This window comes from Plutella xylostella, chromosome 31 (genome assembly GCF_932276165.1).
Source record: "Plutella xylostella chromosome 31, ilPluXylo3.1, whole genome shotgun sequence".
Taxonomy (NCBI): Eukaryota; Metazoa; Arthropoda; class Insecta; order Lepidoptera; family Plutellidae; genus Plutella; species Plutella xylostella.
The window spans coordinates 2,953,870-2,974,877 of record NC_064011.1 but is presented as its reverse complement, the minus strand read 5'-3'; the positions used below and the strand labels follow the sequence as shown (position 1 = coordinate 2,974,877).

Genomic DNA, 21,008 nt, shown 5'->3' with positions numbered 1-21,008 from the left:
TTTTGATTTATTTATACAAAATTCGAATCACATTTGTAATAATTTGATTAATAAATACTAATAAAGATGACTGTAATTCACATAATAAATTTTGTAAAACGCGTTACACATCTTTCATATATAAAAGAAATAAAAATGCCCCCAAAATTCAGCCTTGAAGAACACCCGCACTGACGGGAACTGGCATCCTTTCTAGTCATCATTCTTGGAGTGAAGTATCTTTCCCCTATTCTTCTCCGTAGAATAAAAGAGCCCTCTTTTCCGAAAGCTTATTTAGACTTTCGTTAAGAATGACATCATTGTGCAACAAATAAAACACTCACTTGGCAGATATAACAAGCTTGTCCCAGTGGCTCTTCAAGTCGTCGTCTTCTGGCTGCTCCGCAATGTAGAGGCCATCGAACTCCAGTTTACGAGCTATCTCCTTCTCACGCTTGAAAATGGCGAGCGGGACCTGAATGAATGATATTATTGTAGTCATTAATAGTAGAGCCATGGTTGCGTAATGGATTTAAGAGACCGAGTGTTTAAGTCCTGGTATGTAAAAATGAATTGTTTATGAAGGAAATGAGGTAAGAAACCTGCAGATCCAGATTCGGATAGACTTACTTACTTACTCCGCTGGCTCAGCGACCCGAAGTGGATCTTGGCCTCCGACATTAAAGTGCGCCAATCTTCTCTATTCTGTGCCAATTCTGACCAGTCGGACACTTCCAGCTCTTTCAGGTCTTTGGCGACTTCGTCCTTCCAGCGGTATCTCGGCCGCCCCACCGGGCGACGCCCAGAAGGTTGACCAAGATATGCTTTTCTTACGGCTCGATCCTCTCCCATCCTCTCCACATGTCCTAGCCAGCGGAGTCGGGAAGATTTTATTTCTCCGATGATGTTGGGCTCGGACACTATATTTTCAATCTCCCGATTGTACCTCTGCCTCCATTCCCCATCTTCTCCTATTGTCGGCCCCAGAATCTTCCGCAATATCTTCCGTTCCGCCACTAGAAGTTTATTTTCCTCCTTTAAAGTTAGCGTCCAAGTTTCGCACCCATACATTAAAATCGGCCTGATGACAGTTTTGAAGATCCGGATTTTAGTGCTTCTGCTTAACAACTTGGACACTAACACCTTGTGAAGGGCTGCGGTACATCTTAGGGCGTTAACTATACGGATGTCGATTTCATCCACCCTCCGGTTTGTGTCTGTAATTGTGCACCCGAGATATTTGAACTTGTCGACACCCTTGTAAGTTATACCATTCACGTGAAGGTCTTTTCGCTTTGTTGAGCGGTCTTTGTATCGTTTCATGTGAAGGTATTCGGTTTTCTCGTGGCTGATTCTGAGACCCACACCTTTCCCCTCTTCCTCCAGTTTCTCCGTCATTTTGACCACTTCTCGTTCGCTTTGCCCAAGGATCGCAAGGTCATCGGCATACCCTACAATTTTGTGCTTTCCGTTCAACTCTACTCCCCCATCAATCAGTAGTACTTTTAGGATGATGTGTTCGAGAGCTAGATTGAACAGAACAGGCGAAAGGGCGTCACCCTGCTTGAGTCCGGTCACGACTTCAAACTCGTCCGTTAGCCCCCCTCCAGCTCTAACCCGCATTCTACTTGTTCCCGTAGCTATCTTAATCATTCTTACTAGCTTCTTCGGTACTTGGTAAGATGTTAGTATGTGGTAGAGGGTCTCTCGGTCGATACTATCATAGGCTTTGGCGAAGTCAACAAAGAGACAGTGGACACTTTGGGCGTATTCCCATCGTTTTTCCATAATTTGTTTCAGGAGAAACATTTGGTCCACTGTGCTGCGGTTTCTGCGGAAGCCACATTGATAGTCGCCGAGTATTTGCTCTGCATATGGTTCTAGGCGGGCGAGGATAATATACGAGAGCACTTTATATGCCGTTGGAAGCAACGCAATCCCTCTGTAATTTCCGCATTTCTTCCTACATCCTTTCTTGTGTATCGGACAAATAATGCCAACATTCCACTCCATAGGTTGTTGCTCTTCCTCCCAGATCCTACGAATTAATTCGTACAATCGAGATTGCATTGCTCCCCCACCATACTTCCAAAGCTCTCCAGCAATATTATCGATACCAGGGGACTTATGATTTTTAAGCCTCATGATGGCTCTCCTAACCTCTTCGAAGTCTGGTGGTTCCTTATGAGGGTCATGGTCTACTCGACAGTCTTCTGTGTTTACTGGGTTTTCATTGGTAACCGGTGGGCAATTGAGAAGTTGCTGAACATACTGGCGCCACATGGTTTTCTGCTTTTCGGGATCCGAGACAAGGTTTCCTTCTTCGTCTTCGAGGAGTTGCGTGGCAGGTTGGTATGCCTTTTTAGCAGTTCTTACCTTAGATTCGGATAGAGGAAGTAAATAAAGTACCTTTCTAAGCTTGGAATGTTTCTCACCACTCTGATCCACTGCGGGATACTCACAAAGGTACCTTCAAAGATGCAGATGCAGGCACTAAAACCCTTGCAGTCCTAACTACTACTGGTAGAATATAACCCCTTTTACAATTTTAGGGGTAGAAAAATTGCCACTAAAACAAATAAAAATTAAAACCTTTAAGCAAAACTTACCTTCAAATGGTAGTACCCGATCAGTATAGCCAGCGATACTATAGAATGCAGTAACGCAGCTATCTTGATGACGTGTTCCATGTAGAAGTAATCCTCGTCTATATGCACCAGCTCTATCGGATCTTCGTCTTCTTCACCGCTGCCTCCTGTGGGCAGGTCAGAAGGTTTTGGTTTTAGATTTGAGACGTTGGGGGGTTCTATTTATTGAGGGGACGATTCACCAAGGAACAGCGGTGCAGTCATCGTTATAAACACGAAGCTTTACAAAGTGTTACCTTGTCAAAGCAAAGATTCAATTATGTAAAATTTTGTATGACCGTTTATCTCGACAAGATTACCATGTAAACATGAAGGATAAGACACTTTTTAGGTTCTCTTGCAGGTGCGGTATAAGGTACTTTAGAGCTACATCAAAATATAAAGATAGTTAAAATAAAGAATCATTTTTGACACACTGACCAGCCCCCGTATTTTGTAACTTTTTGAGAGTTAGCAACCGGTGATAATTGGTATCAACTTAGAGACTTATTAACCGAAAACACAAAAAATATTTGTGAAAGAAATATGCAAGAAGCCTACCAATATATCCTTACATTCAACATAAACGTTTGTGAAATCAGATAAGTCAGTAAAAAGTTATTAATTAATAATGCTCTAAGTAGTCAGCCATTTTATACCAACCAACCGCACTCGGAGTTACATAATACGGGGGCAGACACAGAACACAGTAACAGAAAGAAAAGGCACTAGCATGTGCAATAGACAGTAAAAGTAAGGTAACATCAACATACCGTCGCCGCTGCCGGAACCAGACCCTGACCCGGAGCCGCTGATGATGTCTCCAATTCCGGACCCTTCACCAGGCTCAGCGTCCAGGGTGGATACCTGGGAATGAAAGAGATAGTATAGTTACTACTCCAGAGAATGAAAGAGATAGTAGATGGGTGCTTGCAACTAGTATTTAATAACTTCATACTTGTAGACGGGCGAGTGGGAGGGGGGAGGGCGACACGATAGTTCCCCTACGCCAGACTAGATGGCGTTGTCAACATGCCTCTACATCGCGGTATGGTTGGGTTTTAGCTATACTTATATCCAGTTTTATATCTGGGCCTCAAGTAACATAACAAAACGCCGCGTGATCGTAACATGTACATTTTTATTTTTATGCCTTTTTACAGGCTCAATGCAACTAATTCTAGTATCTTAGGTTCTATTTAGTACAAAGATAAATGGTAATAGTAGGTTTATTACCTAGAAAATCGGTTAAAAAATGCTAAGATTACGCATTTTTTGCATAATTATTTTTAGATAGTTTACCTCCTCCTCTTTACCTTATAGAACAGCAGCACAAAGTTGATGCAGAAGGCCAGCACCAGCGCCACGTACTTCAAGGTGTAGAACTTCCTCGCGAGGAAGGACACGGCGCGCCGCGTGTACTGGGAGAGTTGCTAGTAGCCACACTAGATCGCGTTGGCAACATACCTCTACATCGCGGTATGGTTGTGTCTCAGCTAGAGCTATATGCAGTTATGAAATGTAACGCGCTTTAAATTGCAATAAGTAGAAGCTACCGACTATCTTTTTAATGCCTTCTTTATAGGTTCAATGCCACTAATTCTAGTATTCTAGCCTATCATAGGTTCTATTTAGTGTGTAGATGATTTAACTCTCAATTATTTTCCTAAATACCTAGAAAAATGCCTATACGCAGCGGTTTATTCATATATTTTAGATAGTTTCTCCTTCTCACCTTATAGAACAGCAGCAAAAAGTTGATGCAGAAGGCCAGCACCAGCGCCACGTACTTCAGCGTGTAGAACTTCCTCGCGAGGAAGGACACGGCGCGCCGCGTGTACTGGGAGAGTTGCTAGTAACCACACTAGATGGCGCTGTCAACACTACTCTACATCGCGGTATGGTTGTGTCTTAGCTATACTTATGTCTGTGCCTCAAGTAATATAACAAATCGCCGCGTAGTCGTAGCATGTAGCTTTTTATGCCTTTTTAACAGGCTCAATGCGACTAATTCTAGTATCTTAGTTTCTAATTTGCGCAATGATGGTTTATTTATCAATTCATTGGCAAAATACCTAGATAATTAGTTTGAAAATGCCTTTCGCTGCCATAATTCATACGTTTTCGATAGTTTATTCTCCTTACCTTATAGAACAGCAGCACAAAGTTGATGCAGAAGGCCAGCACCAGCGCCACATACTTCAAGGTGTAGAACTTCCTCGCGAGGAAGGACACGGCGCGCCGCGTGTACTGGGAGAGGTCCACCTGGGACAGGGCTGAGGGGGCGGGCGCTTGCACTGCCTGGGTAGGGGATAACAATGTGTGTTAGAGCTGATGCTTATGATCGCTGATCTATGAAATAAATATTAATTGTCTTTATTGTTTTTTTTACTAAAGTAACTTAGGTTTTTTTACCTCTCTGGCGACCCTCCTACAGAAGCTTCTTGACCCCTCTGGGGGTCGCGACCCACAGGTTTAAAGAATCAAAATCTACATAATGTAAAAAAAGTTTTGTTTCTCTTTCTCAAAAAAAAACTGATAACAAAACACTAACGAAGTACAGTTATAGCCAGACGCATAACTTTGCTACTTATTCGCGGTAATCGCGGTTATCAGGTTTATAAATATGTATCTGCAGGTAAGAAATTAACTGCTACCTGCACAAAAATTATGTGATTCAAAAGTGATAGAGTTCCATTTATGATGTAGAAATTATTATGCACTTATCGGAAGAATTTTACCTTCTGCCAGGGTGGCTTCAATCCTTTGTAAAATCCACGCTGCTTGTAAATGTCATAATAATGTCATATTATTAGGTACTTGGTTATTTTGTTTACTACGCGCCATAGGATATTTATAACAATCACACATTGATAAATTAAATTCCCTTATTGTACCTAACCCCTTTTCTCATGCATCAAAGAGTATATCTAACAACGTGACATTAAGTACCTTTTTGCTCTCAGCCTCAATGGCTGACATGGCGGCTTGCTGCGCCGCTTGCGCCTCTATCCTCTCCTGAGCTTGCTTCTTGGCTTGTTCACCTCTGGAAACAGGAAAATGATTAATTATAAGTAATATTAAAAGTAGTTGATATTAGTTGGATGAGGAAGTCGGAAGAGTGTAGTGGCGCTAGGGAGTGGTCTAGACTCTAGACTTTAAAGCAAACTATTGCATTTTATTGGACCTCTAAACCCAATCAAAGAGGGGTTTCTTTACTACCTACCATCATTGGGGGCTGCCGACTGTAAAGGCACATAAAAATTCTACCAATGAACGAACGTTTCACCAACAATGTACGAAGTATGTTGACATGGGCTAACAGTACCTACCTAAATGGGTCAATCGGTATGAATAAACCGTTTCAGACTCATCTTAATGCATGACTGGCATTTATATGTGCCCCTTCTCATCTCTTACCCCAGCAGGTCTATCAGCGAGGGTGGCTGCGGCTCGTCCCCACTGTGCTCTCCATCCTCGGCCGTCTCTGCTTCTTCGCCAGAGGACGGCGACGACGTGCCCGGGGACTCGTGGGGCTTTATCTGCACCCTGGTGGAGGAAAAATAAAGCATTGTTTACGATTTTGCTGTGGAAACTTATGAGTGGCAGCCCTAGTGATGTAGAAATTTATGAAAACGCACGAAATATGTCTTTGACACAAAGTATAGATCTAACAAACATTAAACGCATGATTCACGATGTCAGGACAAAAGTTATCTGTGTGAGGGGATGAAAATAATATAATCACTGTTCGAAACATACTTATAGACAGTATCAGTATGACTATTAATACTGTATACCACACAACTTTGATCACGATTAGACGTTGTGAAACAGGCGCTAAGTTTGTAAAAAATTATACCAAACTTACTGTCCATTATCTTCCTTAGTGATATCCAATCCGAAGGCCGACACCGCCATCTGCCCCTGATCGTCTGTCGCTGACAGTGCCGGCAGGTGTCTGCTGGGACCTGTGTCATCATCATCAAACATATTAGTTAGCATCAATACCATAAATCTTTTGCATCTCAAAGTCGCGATATCTAAGAAGTTGTGTCTGTATTTCGCAGCATTCAAGCAGTTAAAAGTAGGTGCCGAATGTAATGTATTGAGTCTCGTAATGGGTAGGTCTGAAGGATCAAAAAAGGGTTTGGTTTTCGAGCATTGGGAAAAATGTTCTCTTGAACGAAAGAGTACATTTAGATACCTAGTGAAACTTCAGATCATTGACTGAAAATGTCTACTTGATACCCAATTTATGGGGAAAATCTGTTTTTATTTTCCTTGAGAAGTATTTTTTTGTTTGACCGTTTTATGTCGTTTATTTTTTTGTGGAGCAAGTGATGTTATGGGTGTGAAAGGGTAGGTTTTTACTGTAACAACTGATTTACATCCTGTACTCATAAATATTTGTGTTGAATTTTAAATTAAATTGGGAATTCCATATCACAATGCGATAAATATCACTTAAAAATATACTTAAAAGTAGGTAGGCATATGTAGCTATGAGTGAATTTTGTATGTTACCGAATCCAAAAGCCAGGTTATAAGTTAATAATTTTGAAAAATAAAACGGTGTAAGAAGCCGTCTTGCCAAATCATCAGTGGACTTAAATACACGGAATTTGTATTCAAAAGACTTACTAAATATGCTTTACTATTTGTTGCTAGTTAAATACTCTTTAGTTTATTGCGTTAATAAGAAGATATAAGTATTAATATCTGATGAAGTTAAATGATAATTAATGAGGGGCCACCCCCACCACCCGTACAGTCAACCTAATGGAGAGTAAAAAAATTAAGTTACTTTGGCAACATGACAATCATGTTTATTCAGTTTTTTTTAAATCATTATGACTGTGTGTTAGGCAGGCAGTTTTATGCAGATTTAAAAGTGAATCTATTTTCATACAAAATCCGTGTGATTGCCACTGTATATTTACTGGCGTGTTACCGTTAAAGAGTTAAATGCCAAATTGTGGATTATTTCAAACCTGCGTTCGGCAAAGTTTAGTTTGTGAAAATGTTTCTTTTATGCGCGTTTGATCACATACGTTTTGTAATATTGTATCTATCTGTGAAGTCTCTGAAATGTTTCCCTGAAAAGCTTACCAAATAAATACGTTTTATCACCCAAAAAATATCCCATTTATGCATTTATTTAGAAGTAGCTATTAAAAGTAGTTACAGCTACGTAGCTACAAATAAATTTAATTAGCTGTAAAGGCAGTTTAGACCTTGAGGATATGCACAAAGGTTCCCTTCGAGAGAGCCAGGTGCAGGGGTACTTACACCCCCTCAGATAATAGAATAGAATATACTGTAAAAAACCGATCCCACTATTACGATGAAACAGAACCAACCCCTTCTTTACTTTTTAACAAAAAAACTGACTGAAAAAGTGACCAAACACGGCGAAGCCAAGCGGAACGCTGTACGTACGGTGTAGAAAGTGTTGCCTTACTTTGTAGTGACGCTTTCGCTATCAACCTGATCTTCAACTGACCGATTTTCTCCTCTTCCGTGGGTTCTGGAGGTGGTTCCTCCACTTGAGGACCTCGCATCAGGCCGAGTAGCACGCCGAATATGTACCTGGGAGGGTAGGCAAGGGTTTGTTGAAGTGGGTAGGCAAAAGTTGTGTGGTTAGCAAGCGGTATGGCTATATTGCGGGCTAATCAGATTGCTAAAGGAAATAAAATAGGTTACTATTTGCAATATCATTTTGAACAAAAAAATCCTTCAAACTTCAATGAAATTCCTCTACTTTTAAATTCTAATACGCTAGATTTGGCTATTATACCTAGTTATCTATTAAGATTATAATCTTAAATGTATCTATAAAAATATAATAGTTAGTAAATGTATAAATATGATTGTATTATTAGTGGGTAGTGGAATAGACATCAATTAAATTTAATATCTGTAATAGGATATAGGTACCTATAGTTTTATTTATTTTAGGTTTATGTAATAAAAAAATAAGCATAGAGTGAAATGAAGTAAGTACAGTGCTGTGGAAATAAGTAGGCACTAGGAAATTTTAAGTATTTATTGGAACCAAGTGGAATAGATATGATAGGCTAGAAAAATGTGTTTTAAAAAAAGAAACTGTTAGTAACTATAAGACGCATAGTAGAAAATCAAGTAAGTAAATTATTAATTTGATACCTAGGTAAGCACTGTTGGTAATTTATTAATATGTAGAGTATTTTAAGCGTAATAACTCCACATACATATATCTTTAAAATTAATATATTATAAGCCACGGGAACAAAAAATCAAATCCAAAATGGCCTTGCAAAACAAGGATGTTGAACAATTTATATAAGATGCGTGAATAAGAGGGAATGATTAAACGTCGCCATCTTAAATCCCTTTCTTTATTAGCGTGGCTTATACACTAGTACATAAAGAAAATAAAGTTTATAATAGAAATACAATAAACAAGTGACCCAATTTACCAATGACTGTGTGTCAATGCAATGCGTGAAAAACATATTGAGCAAGTTTAGTAACACACACATGATCTCGACTTATGTATTAAATGCTTACATAAGGGACTGTGCTGGATCTCCGTAAATTAGGCTAGCATGGGATTAGGGGGTTTATGTAATGATACAGGTACTAATGATAATACATATTTTGTTTGTACGGGATCAAATTAGCATCACAGATCAATAATTTACATATGACTGCTATGCTATGCGATAAAAAGACTATATTTTCGTAGAGTAGTTAGAAAAAAGTCCCATAGATGGCGCCCAAACCTGTGGCTACCATAGAGTCTAGACTTTTTCTCAGAATAATAACGTGAATGGCGAAACATTTTAAACATATAGTAATATAAACTCACCTAACAACAACCAAAGCTCCGTATCCAATATAGTAGAACAAATAGAAGAACATCTTGAAGAAACCGACAGCCAACTCTTGAGGGGGCATCTGGGACATGTCTGCGATTTTCTGCTTTATGTTTGCTGGAGATAAGGACGAGAATGCCGTGGCGATGCCGTCCTTCACGGACTGCAGGCCGCGACGGAATGGGTCTTTGCCGCGACTGAAAGGAAAGAAAAGTTGAATTAATGCGTAGGTAAAAACAGAACCTTAATTTTTTAAAGGAAACAGTCAGGTAACGTTAGTGTTTAAAGGTGTTTTCAAAAACCCTTTTTTTCACTCTCTAAAGTAAATTAGTAAAATTAATAAGAAATAAGCCAAATATAGTTTTTTTTTCTTTTTTTTTCTAGAACCTATTTCCAAAAGTCTTTTAAAACATAACTTACAAAATAACGACCTAAATCACGTCCTTTCCCATCAATACCACTTTCACAACACCCTGTAGTATAACCAATAACCCACCTGTCATCATCATCATCGCCCATATACATATAAGCAGCCTCCCTATTCTTGGGCCCGCCCCCCGCCTCTTCCGCATCCGCCATTAGACCGGAAGCGTGAGTCATTTCAAAGATGGCGTCTTCGCAGAAATTCACGAACGCTTCTAGTTTTTCCTTGTCACCTCCCTCTGTTACTATACTGTAGAAGAATGCTCGTTTGGATTCCTGGGGAGAAAGGGTGTGGATTGGTGTTAAGGTTTATGGATAGGAAAAAATCACCAATCAAATAATAATTTCAAAATATTAATGAAATAATAGTTTTGACGGCGAAGTCATAGGTTACCAAGAAGAAAAAGATTAACAGACAACGTTGCGGAAAACATTATGAGGAGACCTGAGACCTGCACATCTAGAATCAGCATACATAGACTGTGAACTCTAAGCAAAAGTGACATGGGAAGTAAACCCTGAAATTCATAAACCGTGTCGTAAATTTACAACAAGATTAAAATTAACTTTGAAACATACGAATTTAGACTCTTTACGTCAGTCAAAAAGTTAAAATTTGTATATAAACGCAATTTTATACCTATTCTAAAGCTCTATGAATTCAAGGGAAAAAATATAATATAAACCAAGTTAAGTCGGTTTTTTTTTATCTCAGATACTTACTAAATTTACAGTTTCTGAACGGTTCATCAGCAGTCGATTGTCCCGCTAATAGAACGATACGTGACTTAATCGCAGGAGAATCAACTGTTGATAAACCGTTCATAATCTGTCAACTTAGTATCTGAGATTAAAAACAGCCACTAACCTTAATCTGCGGCTTCTCCCACTGCTCAATATTGGACTCCTTGATCTCGAAGTACACCCTCTCTATGCGCTTGGAGCCGCCCATGATCTCGATGCGACCGAGGAACGGCTCGAAGTAGTTGAGCACTGAGCCGGCCGTCTCCAGGAATCGTGCCAGTCTGGGGGGTAAATGTATACAATTTATATGTGTGTATTTATAGACTTAGGTATTCTTGTTTAGGGTCCATTAGGTATCTGTTTTGCTGACTGTTTCTGGGTTTACTTATAATAAATTAGTTTACGTACTCATCTAAAACTGTTTCCACTGCATTTTAACATCCTTGGCTATCCATACCTTGGGTTCATTAAGCATGTGTTCGTGCCTGGGTTCTCTAGAAATGCCAAAGAAATGCAGATGGGTTTATTTGGCGTCAATGCAGCTTTTAACCAAACCTTTTGCAATACGGCACATATCTCTTTTGTAGACCGTACCTGGATTCACTACGCATATGACTGGGTTCACAAGCCTTTACGTGCAATATACCAAGCTATGCCTCACCTAAGACTTTTAGAACCATACCGTTTCTACCATACACACTTAACTACGCTTAGACGACAGATATCTATTCTATTCTATTCTATAGAGCGGTGGTAGCTCAGTCGAGAGCGGTGGTAGCTCAGTCGGGTAAGCGCCCGCTTCTCACGCAAGAGATGCGGGTTCGAATCCCGGCGCTGACATGTACGGTGGCCTGCGCCTAAAAGTACACAGGCGGAGTTTTAAAATAGCGATCCCTGATGATGAAGGGACCAGCTACATCTGTTATAAATCCGGGGACGTGTTGTGTGTGATATGTGTAGCAGTGGTGTTTATGTGGATGTGCTTGAGCAGCATGTGAGCTTGAAATCGCTATTTTAAAAACTCCGCCTGTATACTTTTAGGCGCAGGCCACCGTACCAATGAGTTATTTTATTTAACTTAAGTACAATGTATACCATCGCTCTTACGGTGAAGGAAAACATCGTGAGGAAATCTGCATATCTAGATTTAGCACATCTAGATATGTGAACCCACCAACCCGCAGTGGACCAGCGTGGTGGGAAAGGGTTCAAGCTTAGGAAGGCAGTTTAGATCTTGGGGACATGCACAAAGGTTCCACTTGAGAGAGCCAGGTGCAGGTACTTACACCCCCACAGAGAATAGAATAAACAGATATCTCTATTGCTAACCATACCTGGGTTCGTTGAGCATGTGTTCGGACAGGTTTGTGAGTAGCACCGCCAGGTTGAACCCGATCTCCTTGGCGGGCACGTGGAAGCGGTCACTAGACTCACACCTGGGTGCACTAGACTCGTACTGTATTCACTAGACTCGTACCTGGGTTCACTAGACTCGCACCTGGATTCACTAGACTCGCACCTTTATTCACTAGACTCGCACCTTGATTCACTAGACTCGCACCTTGATTCACTAGATTCGTGCCTGGGTTCACTAGTCTCGTACATGGGTTCACTACACACATACCTGGGTTCATTAGGCATGTGCTCGGACAAGTTGGTGAGTAGAACAGCCAGGTTGAACCCGATCTCCTTGGCGGGCTCGTGGAAGCGGTCGCAGAAGCCGATGTAGTCCAGTTTGCCGTCGTGATTGGTTTCGCAGCAGGCGAGGAGGAACTCGATCTCTTCGCTGTGTAGGGAAGGATTATAGGTTAGTTGTTGGTGTGATGAGTGGAAATGCTGGTAAATAGAGGTTCTACTATATATTTTTGTTAACCGCTGGAGCAGTGAGAAACATTGCAAATTTGCTTGCCACGGATCTAGTATAATGCCAGGTGGTGACGCTCCCGCGCCATACCAATTCGCGTTTATTCGCCACTACTGGAACGGTGTATAAACTCTCAATTCATACATAGGAGAGAAAGAAAAAGAAATTTGCTATGTGTATTGTGCATCTACACTCGCCTCAGAGCCTTAAAGTTTTAAAAACATATTCTCCAACTCATTGCAAAGAGCCTGTGAAACTCTATTAACTAACCACACATAAACTAAATTTCAACTTACGGCGTATAACTCTTCTGCTGTTCCATCTTCTCCTTGAAATCCTTAGGTAGCACCCATCCGTCGTTGTTAGCGTCAATTTCAGCGAAACTGGCGCTCGTGGTCAGGTCTTTCAGCTTCAGGAACATGTCGAAGTATTTCAGGATTAGCTCCACGTTGGAAGCGGACTCTACTAGTGTGTCCACCATCTGTTTACCGATTGTGCCTGCGGAAGGAGTTACGTGTGTTTAAAAAGAAAGCCTTTATGGAAAAGCTGAGTCGACGAGCGGAGACCATAGACAGACAAACTTAGCGTGGACGCTCTTCAGCTTGCTGCATTAGCAGTGGTATAATTTTGCTGGAACTCTCACGTTTCAGGGATAGAAAACATATGAAAACTGCGGACGGACACATGATATCTCACCCTATTTTTACCAACACTCTTTCCAACTCATTTTTATGTAATGGCAGCCATTTTCTTCATACTTGTTTGTACTACATACTTGTTTGTGTTGTAGCTACGCGTTAAATTATATACTTGGTACGGTGCCCGTCTTCTTCTGGCGGGGGTGACACGTGAGCTGGACTGGCGTTTGTCATCGTGATGAAAGGATTAGCCAGACATTAGAGTCAATCGTTGACTGTTTTGGATTCGCCAGAAAAATATACAACAAGTTATCGTTGATAAGTAACTAAACAAAGATCCTTTGTGCTGAAAGAAATTTGGTTACAGTTTTATTCACTCATTCACGGTGCGGGCCGCATGGCATGCCATATTCGTTTTATTAGAATAATATTCACTGTGTCTGTGTATCTGTCTCCGTCTCTATTTCTGTCTCCGTCTCCAACTCACCGTTAACCACGTTCCCCTCAAGCATGGACAGCATCATGGTGATCATGTCCTTCTGCAGGTTCAGCAGCTCCTTCAGCAGGTCCACTTGGGACGAGTGCTTGGACAGCTTGTCCTGCATGTGAGAGAAGAGGAAGAGGAAACCGCCCACCGCGTCCCACAACCTGGGGGAAGATTGGACACCATTGAAGTTGACTTGTAATAGTATTGACAGCTTCAATAAATTGCATTTCACTTTTGATTTACTTGAATATAAAGAGACACACATACACTGGCATAATAATATTATTTTACAATATAGTTAAATGCCTTTTAAACCCGATTTTTTATGTTTTTAATTTGAAACTAGGGTCAAACATTTTGTTACGGCTTTAACTGTGCATAATTTTGTAATTTTAACGCTGTTTTAAGATTTAACTAATCTCAGGAGGTACTTATAGTTAATTGATAAATTACTCCAACAGTTAACAATGCCTTCTTGACTTCTTTATGGCTGGGTTTTCTTATAAGATTTATCTTTAATAATAATCAAGCTAGTTGATGAGTGCGTACTAGCGAACCGACGTTCGTTTCATCGCGTTACCAAACAATTGTTGACGTCACTTTTGCTACTACTGGCGTCACGGACCTAATTTCGGACTGGCATGTATCAAACGAACCATCCTGTGCCGATCATAGAAGAATGTGTTTTAAACTTCAAGCGAAACCACCGCAAGTCAAACCGCGCCGTAACCCGCGGAAGACTGACCAAACTAAATACGTTCAAGCACTAACACAAAACTTTCAAACTATAAACTTTAAAGACATGTCGCAATCCACCGCGGCTATAGAAACCAATGTTTTGTCACTAACAACATGTATAACAACATCTTATGAACAAGCATGTCCACTTGCGTCTCCGCCTACTCGGCCCAGAACCTCCCACTGGTGGGGACCGGAGCTTGAGAGACTGAGACGTAAGATTAGGAAGCTGTTTAATAGGGCCAAAAACACTAGACACTATGCTGACTGGGAGCTATATAAAGAAGCTCAAAAACATTACAAAAAACGAATAAGAATCCGCCAAGGAGACTCATGGCGTCGATTCTGCGAAAACATTGAATCCAACAACGAAGCAGCTAGAGTCCGAAAAATCTTAGACTGCGGTCAAAATAAAAACCTTGGCTGCCTAAAAAAAGCCGATAAAACCTATACTAACAACGATAAAGAAACGTGCCAAGTACTCCTTGAAACGCATTTCCCAGACTGCCGCCTCGTTGATGATCTGACCTGGGATAATAGCGAGCACTCGAACCCGTCAATATCTGATTGGATAACCGCCCAAGAATTAGTAACCGTTGAAAAAATTGAATGGGCCATAAACAGCTTTCTACCTTTTAAATCAGCTGGTTTGGATGGTATGTTCCCCGCGCTCCTAGTGTGGGGACAACAGGTTATCGTGCAAAGATTAGCGAATATTTTTAAGGCTTGCTTAGCACATAACTACATTCCTAAACAGTGGAGAGAGGTGAAAGCAACCTTTATTCCTAAATCAGGAAAAAGTGACTACACGGATCCAAAGTCCTACAGACCTATTAGTTTAACGTCGTTTCTACTAAAGACCCTAGAAAGACTTTGTGACAGACACATACGAGATAATAATCTCAAACGAAAACCATTACATAACAGCCAACATGCCTATATCGCTGGCAAATCGACCGAAACAGCACTCCATAGCGTAGTGAACAAAATTGAGTGTGCGCTAACAAACAAAGAATCAACACTAGGTGCCTTTATAGACATAGAAGGGGCCTTTGATAAAACAAACTTCGATAGTATCAACATTGCCTTAACCAAATATAATGTTAATCCAACTCTACGGGGTTGGATAAATAATATGTTAAAGTTAAGAGCAGTACAACTCAACCTAAATGGGACAACCAGATGCATTGTAGCTAAAGGCTGCCCTCAAGGCGGGGTCCTTTCACCTCTACTGTGGAATCTGGTAGTTGACGACCTGCTTAGACAACTCAACAGCAGCGGCTTCTATACAGTCGGCTATGCAGATGACCTCACCATCCTCATTAGTGGGAAATTCGAGAACCTCCATTGTAGCGTTATGCAGGCCGCAATGAAGATTGTCGAGCAATGGTGCAGGGAGTATCGACTAAAAGTCAATCCCAGTAAAACAGAATCAGTCCTATTTACTAACAAGAGAAAACTCAATAACATGAGCTTGCCTACATTATTTGGTACTCAACTAACACTTTCAACCGAAGTGAAATATCTTGGCATAACGCTAGATAACAAGTTGAACTGGAATAAACATCTCGATAACAAAATAAAACAGGCTACGATCGCTTTCTGGCAGTGTAAGCGAATGTTAGGAAAAACCTGGGGCCTTAAACCAAAATTAACATTATGGCTGTACAAAGCTGTCACACGACCTACCATAACTTACGGTTCTGTAGTCTGGTGGCCCAGAACAGAACTTAGCTCAGTAAAAAACAAGCTGCAAAAGCTACAAAGGCTTGCATGTGTAGCCATCACAGGATGCATGAAATCAACACCCACGGCCGCACTTGAGGTACTTCTCGACCTTCCACCATTACATCTCGTGGTGAAACAGGAAGCAGCTGCCGCCGCTTTTAGACTAAGAGCAGCTGGCCTCTGGGCAAATAACTCAACAGCGTCACACACATCCATTATGTTGGAAGCCATAAAACATCAACCAATGATGGCAGCCATTGGTGATCGAATACCGCTTATCCATATATTTAAAAGGCACTATAACATTCAATTGCATGAAGAACCAAGAGATCAGTCCAGTATATATGAACTGAGAATTTACACTGATGGATCCAAAAAAACGTCAGGTACGGGTGCTGGTGTCCACTCCGATGACCTAAACATTCATTTTTCACTGGCACTAAGCAAATACAACACAATCTTTCAGGCTGAATGTGTTGCTATTACACGGGCCGCTAACGCAGTCAAATCTAGAAAGGTTACGAATCAACGTATTCGTATCCTATCTGATAGTGCTGCAGTTCTGCTAGCTTTGTCTAGCAAAACTATAACTTCGGGGCTAGTACTAGAGTGTCACTCAGCTCTAGAATCGCTTGCCTCACAAAACAATACCATAACCCTCCAGTGGATAAAAGGGCACAGCGGGTCGCTGGGGAACGACGCTGCTGATGAACTTGCACGAAAGGGATCTGACACTGCACCAATAGGCCCAGAGCCGATAGTACCGATCCCTTTCAACCAAATTCGCTCTTGGTTGCGTTCCCGAACGACAGAATGCCACACCAATCTCTGGAGTAACAGTGCCGAGTGCAAACAAACAAAAGCTTTTGTACCACTAATTAATACTAAACTAACACGCAAATTATTATGCTTGGACAGAGCAAACTTACGTGTCGTGATAAGTACCATAACAGGCCACTGCCGGTTAAATAAACACCTATATCGCATGAAAATCTCCACCACTCCTCTTTGCAGAAGTTGCATGGAGGAAGATGAAACAGCTTCCCATGTCTTGTTACATTGCAAAGGCGTGGAGACAATACGATCAAAAATCCTCGGATCTCCGGGGTCCCTCCGGGAAGTCATGAGCAACCTAGGTCGTCTACTGGCTTTCTGGCGTGAGCTTGGGTGGCTTAATAGCTAGTCACCCCATAGGTATTTCACGCATAATGGCCCACCTTGGAGGCTAAATGCGGAAAATCAGCTCGCCATGATAGATAGATAGAGAGTGCGTACTTTTCATGCCACCAACCACTAGTTGCGCGGGAATAAAAATAACAAATTAAAGTGTTCAAGTAACGAGGATCGAAGTGCAACTCACCTAGAGTGAGCCAGCGCCTGTTGGTTTTGCGTGCAGGGCCCCTGGATGACCTCAGTGAGTGTGTTGAACACCTGCGACGCGACGCCGATGGCCTTGAAGAAGTTTGCCTTGCCGGCCGGGTCTATTAGTTCCTGTGGGTTGTTGAGGAGATATTGTAGAGTGTTGTTTAGATAGAAATTTACACTAAGTCTTTTTTATGAAAGACTTTAAATGAATGTTCTTACATTGATTTGTAGCGCGATAGTAAAACTATTATGAAACTTACAGCTGGCAGAAGTAAAACAGCTTTGAAATCTATAAACTTGTACAGGTTAATCACTTAACATTCATTTGTAATCGTGAAAAATATAGACTGCTCTGCTCCAGTATGAATAAGTAAATATATTTTACAAGATTGCATTCGTTCGTCGCCCTTAGTTTCATAGTGATGTTTAAAACTTCATTAGAAGCCAAAATTTGTTCTTTCATACCGTGGTTTTCGCTAGAAGCGCCGACAAATGGCTGTGTCGGATACATGGACCTCGCAACGTCACTGACAAAATTCCACCCTACACCATAATCTGGCCCACCATTACCTTGCTGGAGTAGTGCCAGTAGAAGTCCATGATGGACTCCTGCAGCCGCAGCAGGTAGTCCACGGTGCAGATCACCACGTTCACTGTCGTCGTGTTGCCGGCTTGCGTGCGCAGGTAGTTCTGCCATTCTGGTGGAGGAAAATGTGTGAAGTTAAGTTAATTGGTAGAAGATTCTTTTGAGTAACGGAGTAATATGTATTCTGACATTCTGTTGGTACAGATAGGAATGTGTGAGGTTATGTTATTTGGATGAGGATTCTTTTAAGAAGCGGTTTTGTAATCGGATAGATAAACTAATTTGGCAGATATGGTAGGTAGTAAACCTGTCGTATCTGGCAAATGTTGTTTAACTGTTGGAGTTGGTAAGTTCCAGTGTGTAGACCACGAACTGGTAAACGTAGTGAACTGATGTCTTTCCACATCTGGACGAAAGTGCTTACATAAAGAAGGTAAGGCCAAGAAAATATAATGTGCTGTCTAGAGACTTAGAAAGAAATGCCTATTTCCAACTGAACACGAATAAATATCGGATTGCTGACTGATGATGAATAGAACGGCCCACCGGCAGCTATAACGAAGCTCAAAACCATAGCTTATCTTTATTGTCTACAGCATATTATACTGAGCTGGCGCATTTTTTCACTAGTCCAGTTTTATTACTGTTTGCCACTGACACGCTATGAAGATGAATGTCAAATGATGGTGATGATGTTTTTGTACACCTATTTTTATATTTGTGCAATAAAGGATTAAATAAATAAATCATGTAGATTCCTCACCCAAATTGTGTCCTTCACAAGTGAGCTGTATGAACCGGAACAGTGCGCACGTGAACTCTGCGTCGTGCATGTTCTTCTCTCCGGCCGCGCCTTCTAGACCCACGCCGAGACCTGGGGGGTGGAGGAAAGGTTATTAGGCTGTTTTTAACAGCATGTGGATTTTATCACGCACGCGGTATTGCACGCCATTTTCTTGCGTCTCGTCTTGTGTGCATATTCCACGCGTTGTTTATATATGCTTCTATGAACTCATGCGGTGGAATCCCGCGTGCGTTTTAAAATCAGCATGCTGTTAAAGTGTAGCATATAACATCTGCATACTGAGAGGCAGTGGGGCCTTAGATGGTATTGTCGTAGATTTAGTGAGCTAAGTACATAAATACTTACCCCGTATCCATAGAATTTACAAAATTATATCTCTTTTAAAATGATAGTTTGTCCTATGAATGCAGGGGTTAGTGAGTTATAGTACTTACATATGTTTGAAAAGGTATTATGAATGATCATGTGTACCCCTAGTACAGGTTTTATAATTTGCAAAAACTAGAAAACTTTACGTTTTCTTCTGTCATCAGTATACATAATCTTTCAAAAGTTTCACGGTTGTTTTCCCTAGGGGCATGTGTGGTATGCAATAAAACGTAAACGTTTAAGTTAAGATAAAAGTATGTATCAATTAGATTAAAATAGACCTATTTGATTAATGATGGAGGTCTGTATTATATGTAGGTATGAGATGTGAAATAAATAAGTGAACTAGATGCGAAATAATCTACGAATATGTAAGTAAACACACCAACCCAGTGTCCAAGCTTAGGAAGTGTCGACAGGAAGAAAGAGAAAGCATTTATTTACATACATAACATAGATCGGTAGTTATATAAAGTTTCTTGAATGCATAAAGAGTTTACATATACATTATACATACATAAGGTTACGTGTTCATAACTATAAACAACACAGTGTGAAAAAGCGTTTAAATCTAAGTAAGTAATTATATAATTTAAAAGAATAACTTTTTTTTAGGAATTTTAATCCTAACTAATATTATAAATGCGAAAGTAACTGTGTCTGTCTGTCTGTCTGTCTGTCTGTCTGTCTGTCTGTTACTCTTTCACGCCAAAACTACTGAACGGATTTGAATGAAATTTGGTACACATAGGGTCTAGACCCTGAGAATGAACATAGGCTACTTTTTATCCCGGAATCCCCACGGGAAAACTTTTTAAGGCGAAGCGAAGCTCGCGGGAACAGCTAGATGTATATAAATAAAAAGATAGTTCAGTAGTATGTTGTGTACATTGACCCGCCTACGGGTCGACCACTGGTGAAATTTCACCCTAAGCCTTACCTTCAGCCTTGGTGTTCCTTTCAAAGGCATCCAAGTCCAGTACAGAACAGGAGTTCATCAGACCAGCAATAGATGTGAAGAATCCTACGTCTTTCTTGTCTTTGAGGTGATTCAGCATACCCTAAAAACCATGAACATGTTAGTCACTTGATGCTTCGTCACAATCATGTTCTTCTTGGCTATTCTTGAAAGACTGAAGACAAAGGTCTTCAACCAGTGAGCCTGGGTGATGAATATAGCTAAGTGGATGCTGACGGTTGGACTGGTCCACAGTTATACAGTCACAGTATTTTTTGGTCACAGAATAAGGTTCCTAACACAGCTCTTATAATCTTAAAGTTTCAGTGGGCCAGCCATATATCTGCGTAAGACATGTGTCTGTCATTAAATTCACACGTAGACATGTCATATTTAAATAAAACAATCATTTTCAAAAATTTAAGCAAACTCACCATCTGTATATCAATGTTACCGCCTCTCAGAATAGATATACCCAGTTGTAGTGTCTTCATCACCATATCGCTTGGCACACCTTTCGAAGCAGAAATATGTAGTAGGACCATTTCTGCCACGCCACGGTCGGCCAATCTCGCTTGGTGGAACAGTAGCTTCTGTTTTTCCATCTCTTGTTCCTATTGGGAGTCAGAAAGAGAAGTGAATATTGTTGTTTTTGGAGAAATATATATGGCGCTTTATGCGGTGTGTTGTGTGATGGTTTAGATTTTAGTGTGTTTGGGACGTAAGGCTAGATTTGGAGTTGGAATCAATGTTTGGAAATACATAAATAATTTTAAATAAATATAGCGTAAAATTATTGGACAGGGTTTCATAATTTTTCAGCATTACATCCCAAGA

General features: G+C 40.7%; 1 protein-coding gene across 1 annotated transcript in view; it reads right to left on the bottom strand.

Moving 5' to 3' along the window:
• Nucleotides 1-21,008, bottom strand: part of LOC105392640 (ryanodine receptor) — a 170,963-nt gene that overhangs the window by 4,209 nt on the left and 145,746 nt on the right. Inside the window, exons 96-114 of the mRNA XM_048632203.1 lie at nt 20,606-20,785; nt 20,154-20,274; nt 18,803-18,913; nt 18,024-18,151; nt 17,449-17,579; nt 13,623-13,783; nt 12,794-12,995; nt 12,258-12,419; nt 10,758-10,914; nt 9,963-10,165; nt 9,460-9,663; nt 8,113-8,198; nt 6,478-6,577; nt 6,027-6,155; nt 5,559-5,652; nt 4,752-4,907; nt 3,380-3,473; nt 2,589-2,734; nt 324-454 (exon numbers count right to left, since the gene is read on the bottom strand). Of these exons, the coding sequence (XP_048488160.1) occupies nt 324-454; nt 2,589-2,734; nt 3,380-3,473; nt 4,752-4,907; nt 5,559-5,652; nt 6,027-6,155; nt 6,478-6,577; nt 8,113-8,198; nt 9,460-9,663; nt 9,963-10,165; nt 10,758-10,914; nt 12,258-12,419; nt 12,794-12,995; nt 13,623-13,783; nt 17,449-17,579; nt 18,024-18,151; nt 18,803-18,913; nt 20,154-20,274; nt 20,606-20,785 (2,696 nt within the window). The remainder of the gene's footprint in view (nt 1-323; nt 455-2,588; nt 2,735-3,379; nt 3,474-4,751; nt 4,908-5,558; nt 5,653-6,026; nt 6,156-6,477; nt 6,578-8,112; nt 8,199-9,459; nt 9,664-9,962; nt 10,166-10,757; nt 10,915-12,257; nt 12,420-12,793; nt 12,996-13,622; nt 13,784-17,448; nt 17,580-18,023; nt 18,152-18,802; nt 18,914-20,153; nt 20,275-20,605; nt 20,786-21,008) is intronic.